Source organism: Euprymna scolopes, chromosome 15, assembly GCF_053919585.1.
Source record: "Euprymna scolopes isolate OS-2025 chromosome 15, ASM5391958v1, whole genome shotgun sequence".
Classification (NCBI taxonomy): Eukaryota; Metazoa; Mollusca; class Cephalopoda; order Sepiida; family Sepiolidae; genus Euprymna; species Euprymna scolopes.
In genome coordinates, this window is record NC_136496.1 from 36,078,972 (window position 1) to 36,098,132 (window position 19,161).

At 33.9% G+C, this 19,161-nt stretch overlaps 2 protein-coding genes across 5 annotated transcripts in view; both read left to right on the plus strand.

Annotated features, from left to right (window-relative positions):
- Positions 1 to 1,002, plus strand: part of LOC145293780 (protein lin-37 homolog) — a 62,919-nt gene extending 61,917 nt beyond the window's left edge. For both annotated transcript variants that reach the window (XM_080140314.1, XM_080140313.1), the window contains one exon: positions 826 to 1,002. The gene's annotated coding sequence lies outside the window, so the exon portion shown is untranslated. The remainder of the gene's footprint in view (positions 1 to 825) is intronic.
- Positions 1,003 to 16,704: 15,702 nt separating this feature from the next.
- Positions 16,705 to 19,161, plus strand: part of LOC145293781 (histone deacetylase 11-like) — a 104,964-nt gene continuing 102,507 nt past the window's right edge. For all 3 annotated transcript variants that reach the window (XM_080140316.1, XM_080140321.1, XM_080140319.1), the window contains exon 1: positions 16,705 to 17,041. In XM_080140316.1, the coding sequence (XP_079996442.1) occupies positions 17,022 to 17,041 (20 nt within the window). In that variant the 5' untranslated portion in view covers positions 16,705 to 17,021. The remainder of the gene's footprint in view (positions 17,042 to 19,161) is intronic.

Sequence of the window (19,161 nt, forward strand, 5' to 3'; positions counted from 1 at the left end):
CTAAGACGATGCACCATGTCAAAAATTGATCGCAACAATGGCAAAGCTATATGAATTGCACTTCTAATTGCTTCCACACTTATCAGATCTGGCTCTAGTAATTATTATTAGTTGTTTGCGGAACTCAAAAGAATGCTCCAGGAAAGAGATTTTGCTTCAATGAAGAAATGATATCAAATACTGAGGCATATTTTGAGGCCAAAGACAAACCGTTCTACAAAAGCAAGCACTGAATTGTTTGAGAAGTGTTAAAAATAGTACATCATTCAAGAATCGATGTAAACAAATTTTGCCTAAAAGTTGTTTTATTATGTAGGAACGGCTCGGACATTACAATTGAATATTCTTAATTCTATGGAAAAATCAGAATTTTTTTTATGTAAACAAACGATCAATATATAATGATGGGACGATTCCAATATTTTTCTAAATTCCGTTCTAAATTCCCAATTCTGATTCTTTATAAATCTCTAAATATTTAACTATAGAGTTATTTATTCATATTACCGTTTAAAAAAAAAAATAAAAAAGTTAAATGTGCAGATATTTTTTTTCAAATGTAAAAACACACTTATGAATGGTCTATAGATAGTTGTTTAAAATCAATAAATATTTATTATTGTAACATTACTACCAACAATGGAAGATTTTCTTTGAAACAAAATCAAATAAAAAAAATAATAATAAATTGTATTTGGCGTCAGAAAATAAGCACAAGTTTTTCCAATTCCAATACCTCAAAAAGTTCTGATTTTTCCAATTCTCAATACCAATTAATCGTTCCAACTCTATATGTATTAATTGTATTTTTAAAATTTATTCCAGGTGTCCTCTTTGCTGGCTTTGAATACTCAATTGAAAACAGCAATGAATGATTACTATTGGGTTCCAAAAAAAAAAGATTTTTTTTTTTACATAATATTCATAATGGATTCTGGATTTTATTAAAAATGCCATCAGTTTGTGTGTAAAAGTTTTTCATCATTAAATTATCAACAAAAATATTTGCTTTTACTTTTTATTTAAAATTTTGTCCATATATTTTGTCAATTTCTTTATAACAAGGTGCAATAGCAGTCACATCTTGTGTCGCTTGAGAAGGAATAAGCACGCCGATATTCTCAGCAATTTATTTATTGTTTATTTATTTACCATTTTAAAATAAAACAAAAATATTGTAAAAATCTCATAAAATTTTACATCTGGATTGCAAGACATACAGACGGAGAGACAAACAAATACACTACAAATATATATATATATATATATATATATATATATATATATACTAGCTGTACCCGACCATGTGTTGCTGCAGCTCAATATAAAATGGAAAACAAAAAAAAAAAAAAGACAAAATGTATGTTTCTTATGTTTATGTTCTCGATATTTGTGAATACACAATATTTTAAGGTGTCCCTTTTTCTGTGCAGATGTAGAGATTGTCTGATTTTCTGACTGTAGGACAAACAACATATACTTGTCCATGTGAGAAGCAACCATAGTGTAAGTCACACACATGTAAAACTTGTCCCTGAGTTTTGTTAATGGTTATTGCAAACGCCAAGTGAATTGTCAAGTGCAATATCTTAAATTAAAATGGTATGTCCGTTTAAATCATTCAATGCACGTCCACTGTCCGTTCTTCCTGAGGTTGACAGAGGGGAAAACATGAGGATTTAATTTTACTATAGACATGTATTTGAACACGCACTGGAAAATCTCCAAAAGTAAAAAAATTTAGCTGATTGTCTTTTTGTATGTAAGTATAGTGTTTTATCAAAGATAAATCGATGGAAAAATTGAAACAAAATCTGTTTAAAGAATAAGCCAACAAAGTAAGTGGGAGACCAATGACAAGTTAGAAGGAAGAAAAGAATGTACAAATGTTGTAGGATAAGGTTTAAAAAAAATGGAAATAGTTTAATAAACTGTTTTTTTTTTTTTTTTTTTAAATAATGATTTTCAAGTGAAACCAATATTATCCACTGAATTGTCATGTCACAGTAATGAAAATAGCCAAAACTTGCGAAAAACGATACAGGAGAAATTAGAGATTAAAGGAAATAGTTATCGAAGAAATTAGAAATTTTAGCTATTTCCCTTGTGTTTACATCACATTTCACATGACAAAGCAAATATAGCCGAAATCATTTTTTCGTGTAATCGTAGAAAACTGAAATAATTGTGACATGACAATTAGGAAGATAACATTGCTTATTGTTGAAATTGACCAGAAATGTAAGGAATTATCATGGTTTTTTTTTTAAATTAAATATATCAGGTTAAATTCTGCATGAGTACCATTCTTTTTAATTTCGTCTTTTGTTCAATTTTTTGAGTGGGTTATCAGTGATTGCAAACTAACAAATTTAATCAAAATGTAAAAAATTCAACAATTAAATAATTAAGTGCTCAGCTTCTAATACAAATCCTAGTAAATCAATCCCCCCTTTATCAAGGGAAGGACGAAACCAAATTATTGCCAGTAATTTGAGAGAGGGTTTTTTTTTTTTTTTTTTTACAATATTTTAAGCAGATTTGACACTTGGCTACCAGATTTTTATGGGTTGCTTGGTTTCTAGTTTCTAATATAACGTAAGTGGATCTAGATGTTTATAACTTACAATAAAACTTGCAGAGTATGCACTGTTTTACGGTTGTTGTAAAAATGGAACGGAAACTTAAATTTCACTCGTTTTAATCATTTTTTTTTAATTGTGCCCCCCCCCCCCCAACAAATATAATCAAAAGAATAACATTCAACAATTGTACTTCATATATATAAAACACGAAATATTTAAAAAAAAAAAAAAAATTAACAGGAAATAAAAGGGAAATAATTCCATTTTTAAGCGAAAAAGTCAGTTTGGTATATCTTTTTGTTATTTTTTACATAAGTCTAACTTACCGTTCACATTTGAAATGTCAACATTTATAGGTTGTTGGGTATTTTTACAATGAATAAACACTCCAATCTACCCATGTTAAGAACTGCTTCTCGGAATAGCCCCTCCCCACCTCATGTTAAGAATGGCTTTCAGAATAGAGACCCCTAACCTTGGTAGCATACCCAAAAAAACCTATAAAAGTTGACATGTCGAATGTGAATGATGAGTTGGACGTAATGTAAAAATGTACCAAATTTAAAAGGGAACAAAATTTAAATTTCCATTCCATTTTTACAACAACCGTAAAGCAGAGCAATCTCCGGAAATTTTACCTAACTTAGTGTATTAATGTTATTTTTTTAAGTAAAAATAATATTTAGGTTTGGATATAAATTCCTAAACTCATTTCATTTTAGGTGACTGAAATAGGAATCTCATTGAATCTTTAATTATCTGAATAGTAAAAAGATGATCCACAATGGTCGATTTGCTGCTAATATCAATTTTTCAATGAATATTTGAGAGGAAAGCGACCACATGTGGTTAATTTAAATTAAATTTCAATCACATGGTTACATTATCAATAATCACATGATTAAATCCATTTAAAATTTACCCATATTGTAAACACACTCTGTTTACATTAAGCAAGACCACGATCTGCCGAGGTGAGACGAAAAGTTCCTTTTAGTGATATCACGTGACGGCGGGCGGTGATAAATATGTCCCCAAATTAAAAAAAATGCTCACGTCGTTACAAAGAAAACCACCTATTTATTAAAGAAAAATTAAGTATAATGTTATAATTAAAGAGATGTATAAAAACACGCATGGGTACAGTAAAAATATACCAAAATGTTGAAGCAATCAGTCCAGTGGTTATTTAGATTATTAATAACTAACGAACTAAGAATTAGATTTTTATAAATATATCTTATTTGTAGTATTCCGAATATTTCTGGGTTTATGCACGCATATATATATATATATATATATCAGTAATCGTTCATATACCAATAAATTTTAAGCCAAAAATAGATGACTTAAACTATAAGTTACAAAATCATCATATTTCATTGTTAGTTACAGTTGTTTCAAGACTATTCAGACAAATTCAAACATGTCGTTTGAAAATTTTCACAAGAACAGCTTTTCTTCAGATTTATTGAATAAAAAACACTTTTACAATAAAACATGGAAACCATTTTCCTTATAAGGAAAAGAAAACAAGCTAAAATATTTTACCTATATCTCATCCTTGCAAAGTATTTTTTTTTTTTTTTTTTTTTTTTTTTTTAAAGATTTCTATATTTACCTATTTTCGTATCTCCATTTAAAAAAAATATTCAAACAAATTATCATACAATATTACCACTAATTACCTATGTCCATTTAATGTTTTATTAATACTATTCATTGATTTCTTAAATTAAATTTCTTTTATTTAATTTAAATTATGTTTTCTAATCCAAACTAAGTTATATTGTTGCGATTCTATGTCGGTTTCTTATCTGGAATTTGCTTTGTTTATTTACACAAATATCGGCTAACCTATTTATCTGATTTAAGAAAGTTTTTATTGACAACTTATTCAATGAGGAAAGAAAGTTTAACATTACTTTATACTTAGTTCATTCTTCATTGAAAATTAAAGATCTCAATTTATTTTTAATTTTTTATTTTCTTTCATTCCTACCTATTAAGATTTACAATTATTGGATATTTTAGATATGTATGTTCGAAATTTTAAAGGTTTAGTTGAATTATAAGTTACCGAAAACCTAATATGTATCCAAAATGCTGAAAGGGAAGTAACTCAAGCCATTCGATGTTTTAATGTTTATGCTGGTTTCTAGGTTTGGTAAATTCCTAATATGACTTTATGATTTATTTATTAACTAGCGAGGGGTACCCGGCGTTGCCCGGGTTATGTGAAAAAAAACCCCGAAGCGTTGACGACGCGCAGTTGGAAAATAGTAAAGTGTTAAAAAAAACAAACAGGTGCGCGTTTTTGATTGACGTGACGGCAATAGGTATTCAGCAGTTACTATTTTGTGCAGGACAGTTTTGAATAAATGGGTTTGTTTGTTTTTAAAAACCCGCTCCCTCGTCTCGAAATGAAAGCTACAGTCTGATATGACGAAGTCAACATTGAACAAACGTTACTTAGTTCTCTAGAGACCACTGGCTCTGGGCCTGTGATTAGAGTCGAGTTTCGCTTTTTTTTATACCGAAAACCGAATGTAACGCATGCCGATGCGGGGAAATGTGGAATAATTAACGTTTGAAAGTCAATAAAATTAAATAGACAGGCGAGCTCCGTGGATAACTCTGAGATATTACAATTTATAGATGATATAAAAAGTTTTAAGAAGTTGTGAAGCGCTTCTCTGAAAGAAGCCTTTTGTGGACATCGAGGAAAAGCGAACATACATACACACATACATTTTCGCTTTTATATATATGGATTAAACAAATCCAATTAAAACTAGGCTAACCTATTCAAAATATAAGTTTGTAATGCATATCTTAACTTACTGATTTTATTACCAAAGATTTTACCTACGTTTGCCATCCAACCATAATTTTCTGAGGTTATGTGTTGTTTTAATATAAAATAACAATTTGAGAATTAAGTTCTTAAATACTTATCTAATAACTAGCGGGGGTACCCGGCGTTGCCTGAGTGTTTGTTTCCGGGACGGGGGGAGAGGGGAGTTTTAAAAAATGTTAGGGTAGTTAAGTAGGAAGGATCAAACCCGGAGTCATGAGTAAAAGTAGAAAAATAAAGTGTGAAAAAAAAAAAAAAAAAAAAAAAAAAAAAGATTACGGTAGGTCGGCGCGAACGTGAAAATATAATGTGAATTGTCCAGCACGCTAACCACTACGCCACAGAGCACTGCAGCTTAGTTTAGTGATTTTAAATAACTTCACATGAAAGAACTACGAAGCCAAACCAGTGTTCTCTTAACTGTTCCTTGTGAACGATCCCCAAACGGTGTTAAGTGGTGGCAGGGGGAGGAGGAATTAATTAGAGAGAAAATATTTTACCACTTCCATTGATCCTAACCGATTTTGGCCGTGACTTCTCAGCAGAAAAAGTATAGAAATCTAAGATTATCGAGGAATTTGAGAAATAATAAGCCTATAACACACCTCAGATATTGTTCTGCCGTTTGTGCATATTATATTTGCATGAAATATCTTGATTTTTAATCCTATTAATGTCAAAATCAGACGGGGGAAAAAAATGAGTTCATTTTATTTATATAGAGATAATAGATATTCCGTTAATAAGTATTCTATTAATAAATATACTTTTTAGCTCCATGTACGTTTTACTCCAATGAAAGTGAGGCTTCGCCTTGGTTTTTTTTATTTAATCATTCAGAACAAGAGTATTTAGTAAGCTAGGATTTTTTTTCAAATTTTACTGATCTAAAAAAAGTATCAAGTAAACACAGATTGCACCTTTATCCTTATCTACTACTGACCATTTCAATTAAAATCGTTTTTATTCCTATGAAGTTCCCTGACCCAATCAGCTAATGCAGTTGATCCTCTTTTTATTTCTAATGAGATTGAAAGCTGAGATATTTTTTTATTTGCACATGGCGAAAAAATATTTAGATATAGTGAAGTGAAAATGCTATTTTAATTGGTTAGGATTCTCGACGTATGTCGCTGGAGTTACGTCTTAGTTGGGGTGCGATGTCCGTTTGTTGAAGGTGCTCGTCATGTGCGTTATCATGTCTTTGTTCAAAGTATTTCCCGACTGAGGTAAACGAGAACTGGTTCCCGGAAAATAGCTTAGTTGAACAAACTGGTTTATAAGAAGGGATGCAACAGAAAAAATTGACCGTTCAGGTTTGCAAGGTCAGATTTTGCTTCAGTTATGACCAAGAACATGGCTCTCCAGTGGATAATACCACTTCCCCAATAAAAAAAATGTAAAATATATATATAATGTGTGTGTGTCTTGGAAGTCAATTTATCTCTTATAATCACTTCCAAGAATTTGCGCTTGTTCTAATATTGTAGGAATCATTGTTTACCATGAAAAATTGTTTTGGAGACTTAAAAGCAGAGCGGTATTCTTTATTATGGCACTCTAGCAGTGTTGGTCAAACACCACCTCCTTAAAGGTAGGCTTAGTTCTGATGCTCTCGGAGGAAGATTAAATTTGAACAGTAAAGAGAGATGTGTGCCGAACAGGACACTTTGATGGTATGGCCACGTAAGAATGGATAATTTTTTGGCTCAGTAGATGTAGATCCATTGAGGTAGCTGGTCAGTTCACAGCGGCAGCTCAAGGACAATATGAAAGGGAGTGATAAAAATGCATTTATGAGAAAGAGGGATAAATAACGATCTGGTCAGAAATAGGTTAGTTTGGAAGACAGTTTCTTAAAGCTGTCCAACACATGCCAGCATGTAAAATGGATGCTATACCGAATGATATGATGCTGATGTGATTGATAACATAAAAAGCTGATCACAGATTGACTACCAAGAAGGTAGTATATTCAAAATAACTACACGTCTTTATTTACGAGCAATATTTATACTTTTTTTTTTTTTTCTAATTTTCTTTCGTTCTAGCTGGGGCCATCCTTCCAGATGCCAGACATTCACCCACTATCTCAGACATTCCAACCAAGAGTCTTTTTTTCTTTTTTATTTTTTTTAAATATTCTTACTGTCCCTTTAAGTGCAATTGTTTGTATTTCTCTTGCACTTGGCTCACTGGGTATATTTGGCAGGTAGTTTTTGAAATTCGTGTTCATGAGTCCGGTTGCTCCTATAATTACTGGAATCATGGAGATCTTCCTAAGATTCCAGTTTCTTTTCATGTTGTATATAAGGCCTTGGTATTTTATCTTTTTTGTCTCTGCTCTGTTTACCCCGGCATCATTGGCGACACTTCACTTCTATGCCATACATGTTCAGAATTGTGCTTGAACAAAATACTTTGTGAGCATTTTTAAGAAATGGAAAATATACAAATAGTTTTAATTTCCACTTAGGAAATTAAATCTCCATATTCTATTGCAGGAAAAACTACTTACTGTATATTGTCCGGTGTATAACAACTGCATGTGACCTTGTGTCAGCGTCTCTAAACTTTGACCTTCTTTTGACACCTCTGTTCCAGTATACCCTCCCTGCCGTAATGGTCACTTTTTCCTTTCATACAATTTGATACAATAACTAAACAGGAGTTTTCCAATTTTTTTAACAGAATTAGGCCTTTTTCTATTTTTTTTTTTTTTTTTTAAAGGGGGGAGGGTCCGCTTAAATCACTAGTCTGTCATGGATGTGATTTCACAACTTTTTCATTGGATTCTGCTTTTTAAGTAAAAGGTTGATGTTTTTTTTTTTTTGTTTTTTTCTCCCTCCTCTTTTGACAGTTCTCTCTAAAAACTGAAAATGTTAATTTAGTCATGAACGTTAAAACTTCAAGCAATTTCATGTAGGGAGTGGGAGTGTTAGATAACTTTTGGTTTATTAAAGAATTACTTTCTGTTCCTTTTTTCCATATAGGCAGTTACTTTTTTTTAACCCCCAAGCAAGACATATTGCCATTTGGATGTAAGGGTTTACTATTTGGGATCATGTCTAACAGGAGAATCTGGGTAGTTGAGTAGCGAGACGTCTGTTCACATTACATTTATATTTCTGCATGTAAGTACAGTCAGGGAAGCAGAAAACAGGGAATTCCAAAGTCTAGCAGTCCAAGGGAATAAACTATTTGAGTAGAAGGCTTTTCGGCATGTAGAGTGAAAGGGTGGGAATTTGTTGCTAGACTGGCTCTCTGGGAGTATTTACATTGAGGTGGCACATATGTGATGTGTTCAGAGATAGGTTAGTTTGGAAAACAGTTTGTTAAAGCTGTCCAACATATGCCAGCATGTAAAATGGATGCTAAACCGAATGATATGATGCTGATGTGATTGATAACATAAAAAGCTGATCACAGTCTGACTACCAAGAAGGTAGTATATTCTTATGTTTTTATTTACAAGTGATATTTATACAATTTTTTTTTTTTTTTTTTTTTTTTTCCTTCTAGCTTGGAATACCAGACATTTATCCACTATCTCAGACATTCCAACCATAGTTTTTTTTTTTTTTTTTAATACTCTGTTTCTTTAAGTGCAATTGTTTGTATTTCTCTTGCACTTGGTTCACCAGGTATATTTTCCAGGCAGTTTTTGAAATTCTTTTTCAGGAGTCCAGTTGCTCCTATAATTACTGGAATTATGGAGATTTTCCTTTTTTGTCTCATCTCTGTTTAACCAGCATCATTGGCGGCACTTCGTTTCTATGCCATACATGTTCAGAATTGTGCTTAAACAAAATACCTTGTCAGCATTTTTAAGAAATGGAAAATATACAACTGGATTTAATTTCCACTTAGGAAACACAGAACACATTTCATTAAAGTACTTGTAAAACAAACTCAGGGATGCAACATTGCAGTGATGGGGCAGAGGTTGGAGCTTGGCCGACAGTGCAGTATCTATTAGCTTTATAACTTTATTTAAGAGTGAGTGACTAATGGTTGATGCACCAGCCCAAATGTGGTAACAATACTCCATGCATAAGCGAATGGTGGCTTTGTAAAGATATAGATTACACTTTTGTATGAATAATTGTCTGTCTAGTATGGTAAAGGGAGTCCACCTTCTTTGCAGCAGTCTTGGCAATGTGCTCAATTTATTTGCTCCAATTCATGTTGCCTGTGAGTGTTAACTCGAGAAGTTTAAACAATGAACTCTCAGGTAGAGGGTTGTCATGGTAATGGGTGGTTAATTTTGACTTTTTAATCGCATGCAAGCGGCTCTATAAGTCACTCCGTCGATTGGTCGGTCTGTCCGTAACGCTTTTGTGCTTGGCCTTTTTGGTTAAGATCAAAGGTCTGTTGTTAATAGATGCTGTTCTTATCGGTTGCAGGTTATCATCACTGACTTGATCGAACCAGACCAGAGCTATGCTGTGAAGTGGAAATCGATTCAGAACAATCTTCATCTGATACGCACGATCATAGAGGGGACAGAAGACGACACCAAGGCCACGCTGATCAGTTTGGATCAGTCCAAGGCTTTCGATAGGGTGGACCATTGGTTTCTGAGATCTGTACTGGAGGCCACCTGATTTAATCTGGACTTCTGCAAGTGGATCTCTGTACTGTATGACAGGCCGAGAGTAGCGGTGCAGATCAACGGTAAGCTGTCGGAGTCTTTCGCCGTCTCCCGGTCGGTGCAACAGGGTTGTCCCCTGTCGTCTCTCTTGTACGTCCTGGCATTGGAACCCCTCCTTCTCAAGTTAAGGGACGAGGCAACTACACCAGTCCTGCGCAGGATAGCTCTCCCTGGAGGCACGCGAGCCAGGGTTTCCGCATTCGCCGATGACGTCACTGTGTCCGTGTCTTGCCCCACAGATATTCAAACGGTCACCTAGGCACTCGCTTGATACGAAGAAGTTACGGGGGCCGACTTCAATCACAGTAAGTCGGTGGGTCTGCAGTTGGGTGCCTGGACCGGAGTAAATTCGCTTCCAGGCATCTTCAGTTGGACTGGATTTTTGGTGGGAGGGTGGGGTTTACTCCAAATAATACGAGAAGATATTTCAATTTAAGCAAAGACAGGAGATGCATATTTTTTTCTTTCAGCTTCTTACAACCAAGACTATATTATTGGGGGAAAACAGTCCGCAGGAAGAGAGTTCCATAAGCCTGCAGTGCTTGGAAAGAAGATACTGGAATAAGAAAACTATTATAATGAGTATCAAAACAGCGAATTGATAGAGACCACTAGACCAGCGAATCGTATGAGACAAAGAAAGCAGGAAATAGATTAGACAATTCTGAAGAACATATGATCTAATAGTATTTAAAGAAAAAAAATGAAACTAATAATTTGTAGATTAGATAAGGTGTTCCATTTGAAATTTTTTACTGCTTCTTGCGTTTAACATAAAGATTTCCCACTTCAACAAGACATACCTGAATGAAGTTCAGAGGGTCCTTACGAGAATAACATCAAAGATTAGGACATTTGATTCAAATGCTCCATTGCACCGACAACTGTTAGCAGTTGTATCAAAAAGTGTGGTTGGTTCTGCACAAAGCCTTCACCTCTATAAACAAAACATTTGTGTGGATTTCCAAACATCTTAGTTGTTGTGGTGGAGTTCATAAGTCAAAATCGATGGGAGGTTCCATCATCTATGTAGTGATAAATAGTGATGTTCACATTTAGAAATAAAATCCAAGATTCCTAAAATCCGTACTAGAATTGTCTGCAAAGTTAGAGTACTTGAAAAAGTTCAGTTGTAAAAGTGACCTACTTCTGAAGGTTAAAGGTTCAATCTTCAGTGTGGGCAACCAAAAATACAATTGTAAATTACTTAGGACTTCTATCGAGTCATGGCTGACGGAATGAGAGCATATTACCCCCATGGATTAAATGAAGTGTTTCGTTAGAAATTCTGTGCAGATTCCTAAGTTCAACAGAAAGATTCCAGAGTTTGACAAGATACACTTGAAGAAGGTCAGAGATTACATCAACCAAAACGTTATAAAAATGACCCTCAAGATAAGAACAGAAGTCCAAAAAATCCAAATAATAATCAATCCTCATCTCAAAAATTCAGAAATGCAATATCAATTAGGTACAGATCCAAAATAATACAAAAATTGAAATACCAAAAACTGGCAAGAATAAATAGCATTTCTATACCGATGCTGTGATCTCAAGCTAGTACCACTTAATGTTGAAACTACCAGTCACACAAAGGATCGCAAAATGAGTAGGGTATGAGTTTGTGCAAAACAGAATCTGCAACAGTTGATGGGAGAAACATCAATTACAGATCAAAATCTAAAATGACCTTCCTGAACTGATAACAAAACCAACATCCAAGAATACTTAGATATATCATATAAGAAATAATTTAAGGAGGTCGAGTCTCGGCAAATAAAGAAATTGGAAAATCTGAAAGCTAAGGATGTAACAGTCCATACCCGCTTTTCACGAATGAGTTATCGTCAACAAAAGTAAATGTCAGCTAACTCCCTCTGAGGAATCAGTGCTAAACAAAGATCTCAACTTCGCCACTACCATCAAGCGGATTCCATACTTAGATATGATAGCTCCAATAGAGGAGGCAGCCTTGAATAAACCTGACGCACAAGGAGATAAGCTGAGGTGGAAAGTGAGACAAGTTCTCGAGAATTCAAAGCTTCCAAAACTGAATCTCTCAAAGATTATTATTAGTATTAGCTATCAAGTCACTATGCAGTGACGATGATATCATACTAGCAGCAGACAAAGACAATGTTGCCATGTTATTGAAATAGAGCAGAATATTCCAAGAAATTGGCAAAACTAATAGGATCAGGTGGCTACTGAAAAGTAAAAAAGAATCTGACTTTGAAAAAGAAGCTATCAGATTCTCAGTAAGAACAAGGATCTAATACCACCTGCAAAATACAGACAACTAGTTCAGCATTACAACAAGCAACCACACCTAAACGGCCTTCCTAAGATTTGCATAGACAGCATTTCATTGTATTAGTGTCTGAGGTTCAGCATGCAATCCACTGAACCAATTCCTTAGTAGATTTCATCACCCAAATAATATATAAATCTCCATCATACGTCAAGGATTCAGCTCACTTTGTGGAAATAATCCACAATGCTTCCATTCGTTTGAACCAGATTATGAGTCTAGATGTCTGACGAATGAACACATTTCTAAAGAAATGGCAGAAACACTAGAGGAAGACCTCCAATCTGTAGTGGAATGGGGACAAAAGTGGTTGGTCGCGTTCAATGCTGCCAAGACTAAACTAGTTTCATTCAATAATTACAAGAAACCCTCTCTACCACCCATAGCAATGGCCAACGACTCTTTATCTGAGAGTCCATCTTTCAAACTCCTTGGCCTAACGTTCACAGGAAACATGAGTTGGAACAATTACATTGAAGGCATTGCCAGGGCCGCTGCAAGAAAGGTGGGCTCTCTCTACCGTGCTAGAAAACTACTAACACCCGAAAGTATCCTGTACCTCTATAAGGCCACCATTCGCCCATGTATGGAGTATTGCTGCCACATCTGGGCTGGTGCATCTGCTACTAGTCTCTCGCTCCTTGACAAGGTTCAAAAGAGAGTCGCAAACCTGATAGGCCCTGAACTGGCATCTAAGCTTCAGCCTCTGTCCCATCGACGAAATGTTGCATCCCTCTGCCTTTTCTACAAGTATTTTAGTGGTGAATGCTCTGACGAACTGCAATCACTTGTGCCCCCACGACGTGAGCACCCTCGACAAACCCGACAGGCTGCAAAATCCCACCCCCACACTGTAGAGATCCCTAGATGTAAAAGATCTTTTTACTCCAATAGTTTCTTCCCCAGAACCGCTAGACTCTGGAATTCCATTCCAGGTCCCTGCTTCCCCAACAGTACTGACGTGCAGAAGTTCAAGTGTAACGTGAACCGACACCTTGCTGCCCAAATCCCTACATAGTACCCCAGTAGTGTTGCCCCTGATAGTAGCCCCCTACACCAAAGTGGCAATTTGTCTTGTTTGGGGTGAAAATGTAATAAAAAAAAAAAAATTAAAAAAAAAAAAAAAAAAGTACTCACTGACAAGAATCAGACAGTGGTATGGAGTAAGCTGACCCCAGATACTTTGCACTTGCATTTCAATTGACAATATAATGGAGACGTTGACCTTCTGTGTGAAAACTACATCATGATGGGATCTGATATATATTAGCAGGGAGAAGGCCCTACCTATAAGATGTTCAAGCATTACTAGACTATGTTAACTCTATCCGTCCACCTATACACTTCACGATGGAAAAAGAACATAAATTATCATTCCTAGATGTACTTTTAATCCACACTGGTCACTGCATACTGTAAGCCAACGTTCACTGGACAGTACCTAAACTACTACTTGCTTCATCCCTATAATGTAAAGAAAGGAATCGTCCATTGCCTACAACACTGAGCAAAGGCAATATGTAGTAACAGCAAGGCGTATCAAGAGAATATGGACAGTTTATGAAAATCCCTCTACCGAAACAAATATCCAGAGACCATGATATCAGCTCCAAGAAACCTGAACCAGACGCCATCGGACATCACCCGAAAAGTCACCACAGTTTGTATGCCATATATGAAGGACTTTTCGGAAAAAAATTCAAAAAATATATAATCCATATGACATCAGGACAGTATTCAGAAGCGTTTTGATTCCCTGGAAAGAGTTTGTGTGAGTCAAGCCCCCTACAGAAAAAATTATTACTAAGAATTGTGTATATGAGATCCTATGTGAATGTGAAAATCTATACAAAGATGTGAATGCTTGTGTTATGTTGATTAATCGGACTATTATTCTTATCTTGGGTGTTATTAACACAACGTTTCGGTCGCTGCAACCTACGACCTTCTTCGGGTGTTGAAAACATGCTTCTTTTTCTCTACTAAGCAAAAGAGGTTTGGCTCTGCATTACAAGAATTCAAAGCATATTCAAACGTATAGTAATGATTCACAGTAGAACCTTGGGACTACGATGTGGAATATGATATTTTTCCAGCCCCTGGTTACGGTATTTGCCCTGCCTTACGGTGTTATTTATGTTATTTGATTATATAAAATTTTGCTTTGGCCCCTGCCGTACGGTTATTTCACCTTACAATCCCAATCTCGGAACAGATTCATGCCGTATCCCGGGGTTCTACTGTACATATTATTAAATAGTGATATAAATAGGTTTAAGGCTCCTTAAATTCGTATTAGAATTGTTTGCAAAGACCAATGGCACAGTGGTATGAGTACTTGAAAAAATTTGGTTGTAAAAGTGACTTTCTTCTGAAGGTTGAAGGTTCCGAAAATACAACTGCAAATTACTTAAGGCTTCTACCTAGTTATGACTGACGGAACGAGAGTGTGCTACCCCCATGGATTAAATAAAGGGTTCTGTTCGAAATTCCGTGCCGATTCCAAAGTTTGATAGAAAGATTCCCAAGTTTGACAGGATACACTCGAAGAATATTGATGCTTACATCGACCGAAACGTTATAAAAATGAGATTCAAATGAGAAAAGTAGTTTGCTGTATCCAAATGATATGAGGAGTTAGTTTATTGCTAATCACCTGAGGCATCCCTACCAGGGAATACTGACGAGACTGCTCAGGCATTTTTTGTAAGCTAGAGTTATTTGCCTCTTGTGCACTGGCTTTTCAATACCTACCTTCTGACGTTTTATAACATCTTCTAGCAGTTGGAAGGAGGTGAAAACGTAACTTGTCATTAAAAACAAAACACCTCTACTTAACTCTAAGTCTGGGTGGCAAGTGGCAATACGTACAATAGAATCTTTAAAAAATTAAAAAATTATTTGCCGCTACCTAACCCTTAGTCCGTGTGGCAAATATATAAAATAAATTATTATTATTAATAATAATAATAAAAAAAATTAAAAAGAAAGAAAGAAACTGAAAGTGCAAGAAATCTTAAGAACTGACCAAGAAGAGAAAATACTATCCAAACCTCCACTGGATGAGTGCAAAGAGTGTTGGGACCTTGAGGAGATTTGTTGCCACCCAAATTTCAGTCATTACCAGGAAGAAATTAATCATAAATGACTGCTGCGATAACGCAGTCATTTGCAAAGGTAATTAAAAGAGGTTAACAGTACTGGAACTCTGGGAAATTTGTTGTCACCCAGACTCAGGGAATACCACCGGTTGTTATCAGTGCATTAGTAACCTTTGATAATGGCTAGTGTGAGAACTTCCATTTAGTAGTATAATTATTATAAAGTATTTTTACTTTAAATGCAACTCAACATTCACCGTTAAATTGACAACTTGTACAGATGTTCGAGTATGCTGAAAGCGAATATCACATTTAAATTTGAGATAGACAAGTAGCTTTCTGAATATTAAGACTCAATTATTCAATGTAATCCCTTACTTTTCCACTGGCGGCGGCCATATTTGTTTTTTGTTTTTTTTTTTTCTCGACTGAACAAGTATTAATGAGCATGTGTGATACAAAACATCCCCTCTCCCCATGTTAAGAATGGCGACGGTCACTGAAATTCATTAAGTAATACATTGGAAAAAATGTATTAATATCCAGAAAACTACTTGTCTGCCCCAAATTTGAATGTGATATTCGTTTCCACCATACCTTTGAAATCGTCCATTCAAATGTGAGTGTTGAGTTGCAATTAAAGTAAAAAATTACCAATAATAATAATAATAATAATAATAATAATTATAATAATAATAATAACGTAAATTTTTGCTTTCTTTCTATCTTAACAATCACCTTTACAATGACGACTTTTGTATGTTTTTGGGTATGCTGGAAACGAATATCACATTTAAAATTGGCGCAAACAAGTAGTTTTTTGGATATTAAGCAATGTAAATTCCTTATATTATCATTGGTTACGTACAAGCGTGCATATTTTTATTTTTTTTAATTAAAAAAAAAATGACCACCAGTGATAACGTACGAAATTACATTGCTCAATATCGGGAAAACTTTGTTTGCGCCAAATTTAAAAGCGATATTCGTTTTCAGCATACCCGACAAACTTGAAAAAATCGTCAGTAGGTAAGGTGGAAAGATAGTAAAAATTTAATAATAAAAAAATATATCCATAAATAAATAAACAATACGGGTAAGCTGTATGTGATGACAAGGCCATTAAAAGTCAATTTACGGGATCTTTAAAGTTCAATCTAGTTAGGAAAGCCGGTACGCCTGCTCGTGAGTAAATCGTTATTATATTGGTCATCATTTGGGAATACACACACACACACACACTCTCTCTCTCTCTCTCTCTCTCTCTCTCTCTCTCTCTCTCTCTCTATTACATGAATGAAAATAGGAAAGGGAGGCTAGGTACGTTCCCACTCGCGAGATAGAGAAACATGTGTTGGTCATTGCTTTCGTTATTACCGTAATAATAATTGCTGTATAAGAACAATCCCTCCTCCTATCGCTGTTGCTACTACGTAATAATACGACTGTTTTTTTTTTTTTTTCACGCACGCACGCACGCACGCACGTTCAACAAGGTACCAACCAGTTCGAGATGGCTGAAGACGAAATTAGGTAACCCACATTTTTATTTCATTCATAACATTCTTCACTTTTACTGTTTCTCTTTTTGTTGTTTTATTTTTTAAATGATTTAATAACATTTTACCGTCTGTTCCTTATTTTCAACTGTCATTCGATCAACCATCACCATCTTTTTATATTAACAAAAAATCGCTTCTTGTACGACATACCTAAAAAAAAAAATCGCTGCATATTTCGATATTCACTCATGATTTTATTAGAAAAAAAATTTAAGGACCATTTTTATTTGTCAATTATATTGTTAAAGGACATTTTTTTGTGTGTGTGTGTACAATTAACGATCGTAAAAGAATTCGGTTTTTGGGATACTTCTGCAGTTTACTCTGTGTTCACTGCTCGTGCAGTTTTCGAACCGTATTATTATTATTATTATTATTATTATTATTATTAGATAGGACTTTTAAATTAAATTTTTACGGTTTATTAAACTGTAAGTTGAAAGTATAGATTAGTTAACAAAGATATCCATCTTCAAGATATAGTCGACAAATCGATTTTTTAAATATATCGTTTTAAGCAAAAACAATATAATTGTCATTTGAATGACTCATTTCGTTAAGGGGGCCCCAGGCCCCACTTGTGTACGTCCGCCACCCACCCCCCCAAAAAAAAGAAAAAAAAAGTCTATCACTATAAAAAAACAAATATTACAGTCATGACGCAAGTAATCTAAAATATTCCTATCGGAGTTATGTTCCCTGCGTGTAGACTTATGCGATTTTACCCAACTTTCCGTAAAAATTCCTTTTAACTATAAATAACTTTCTACTCGATGATTTTTCGTAATTTTTGGATATATTACTATTTTCGGCATGACAATTAAGTATTTAATATTGTTTTTGTTTAAAACGACATATTTAAAGAAAAATCAATCTGTGGACTGTTAGGTGTATCAGAATTTTTGTAGGAATTTTTGACACCCCTAACACGAAACTGCGAATAAAATATAAAAAAACTCGTAATTTCTCTTTTAAAAGTGGGTTGTCTATTTTCTTTATGGATTATACTTCCAAAATAAACTATTAAAGTTGTTTTAAAAGTAATAGAAATATTTTTTTTTCAACAGTAATGAATTTTACGAACTCAATATTTTTCAATTTTTAAACTTTAAAAATCTATCAAAATTTTTCTATTGATTCTATTTTTACGATATTTTCAGGGTCAATGTGAAATTTTATGCTCTTTCCAATAAACCGAATATAATATTTTAGACAAACGTTTTTTTTTTTTTAATTCACGCCCCTCCCCATTTTCAAGTGTCTATTAAAAAGTAAATAATTAATTTACTCACCAAAGTGTTATATATCACAAATTGAAGAGAAAAGGCCAATAAATAATATATTCAAATTTAAAACAAAAAAAAAGTAGTGTTTTTTTAGAAATTTACCTGTAAAGTTCGAAGTTTAAACCTTTTTTTTAAACACGTTTGTTTTTTCTTTTTTTAATGAAACCTTTGTCCTTGCTCCTTTAATTGAAAAAAAAAAAATAGGGGTTGAATTACATTTTTCGAGTAGTTATAAGCTTGGAAAGACAGGGGGTCGAATAATTCACACCTTCCATTTTGAAATGTCTATTAAAAAGTAAATAATTAATTTACTCACCAAAATATTATATATCACAAATTGAACAGAAAAGGTCAATAAATAATATATTCAAATTTAAAACAACAAAAAAGTAGTGTTTTTTAGAAATTTACCTGTAAAGTCCGAAGCTTAAAACCTTTTTTTTTTTTTAAACCACGTTGTTTGTTTTTTTTTGTTTTTTGTTTTTTTTTTAAATGAAACCTTGGTCCTTGCTCCTTTAATTGAAAAAAAAAAAAATTAGGGCTTGAATTACATTTTTCGAGGAGTTATAAGCTTAGAAAGACGGGGTGGAATTATTCACTATTTTTCACGAAATTTCTGACACACCTAGTGGACTGTATCTTTAGAAGCATCAAATTATTTTCTCAATAATAACGTTATTTCAGCACAATCCGTAAACTGCGCAAGTACCCATATTTTTTTGTTTGTTTTTTTTTTTTTTTCATTTATCAAATATTTTAGATATGTGGGGGGAAAAAAGACTATGCAGAGGGTAAAGTAGATTAC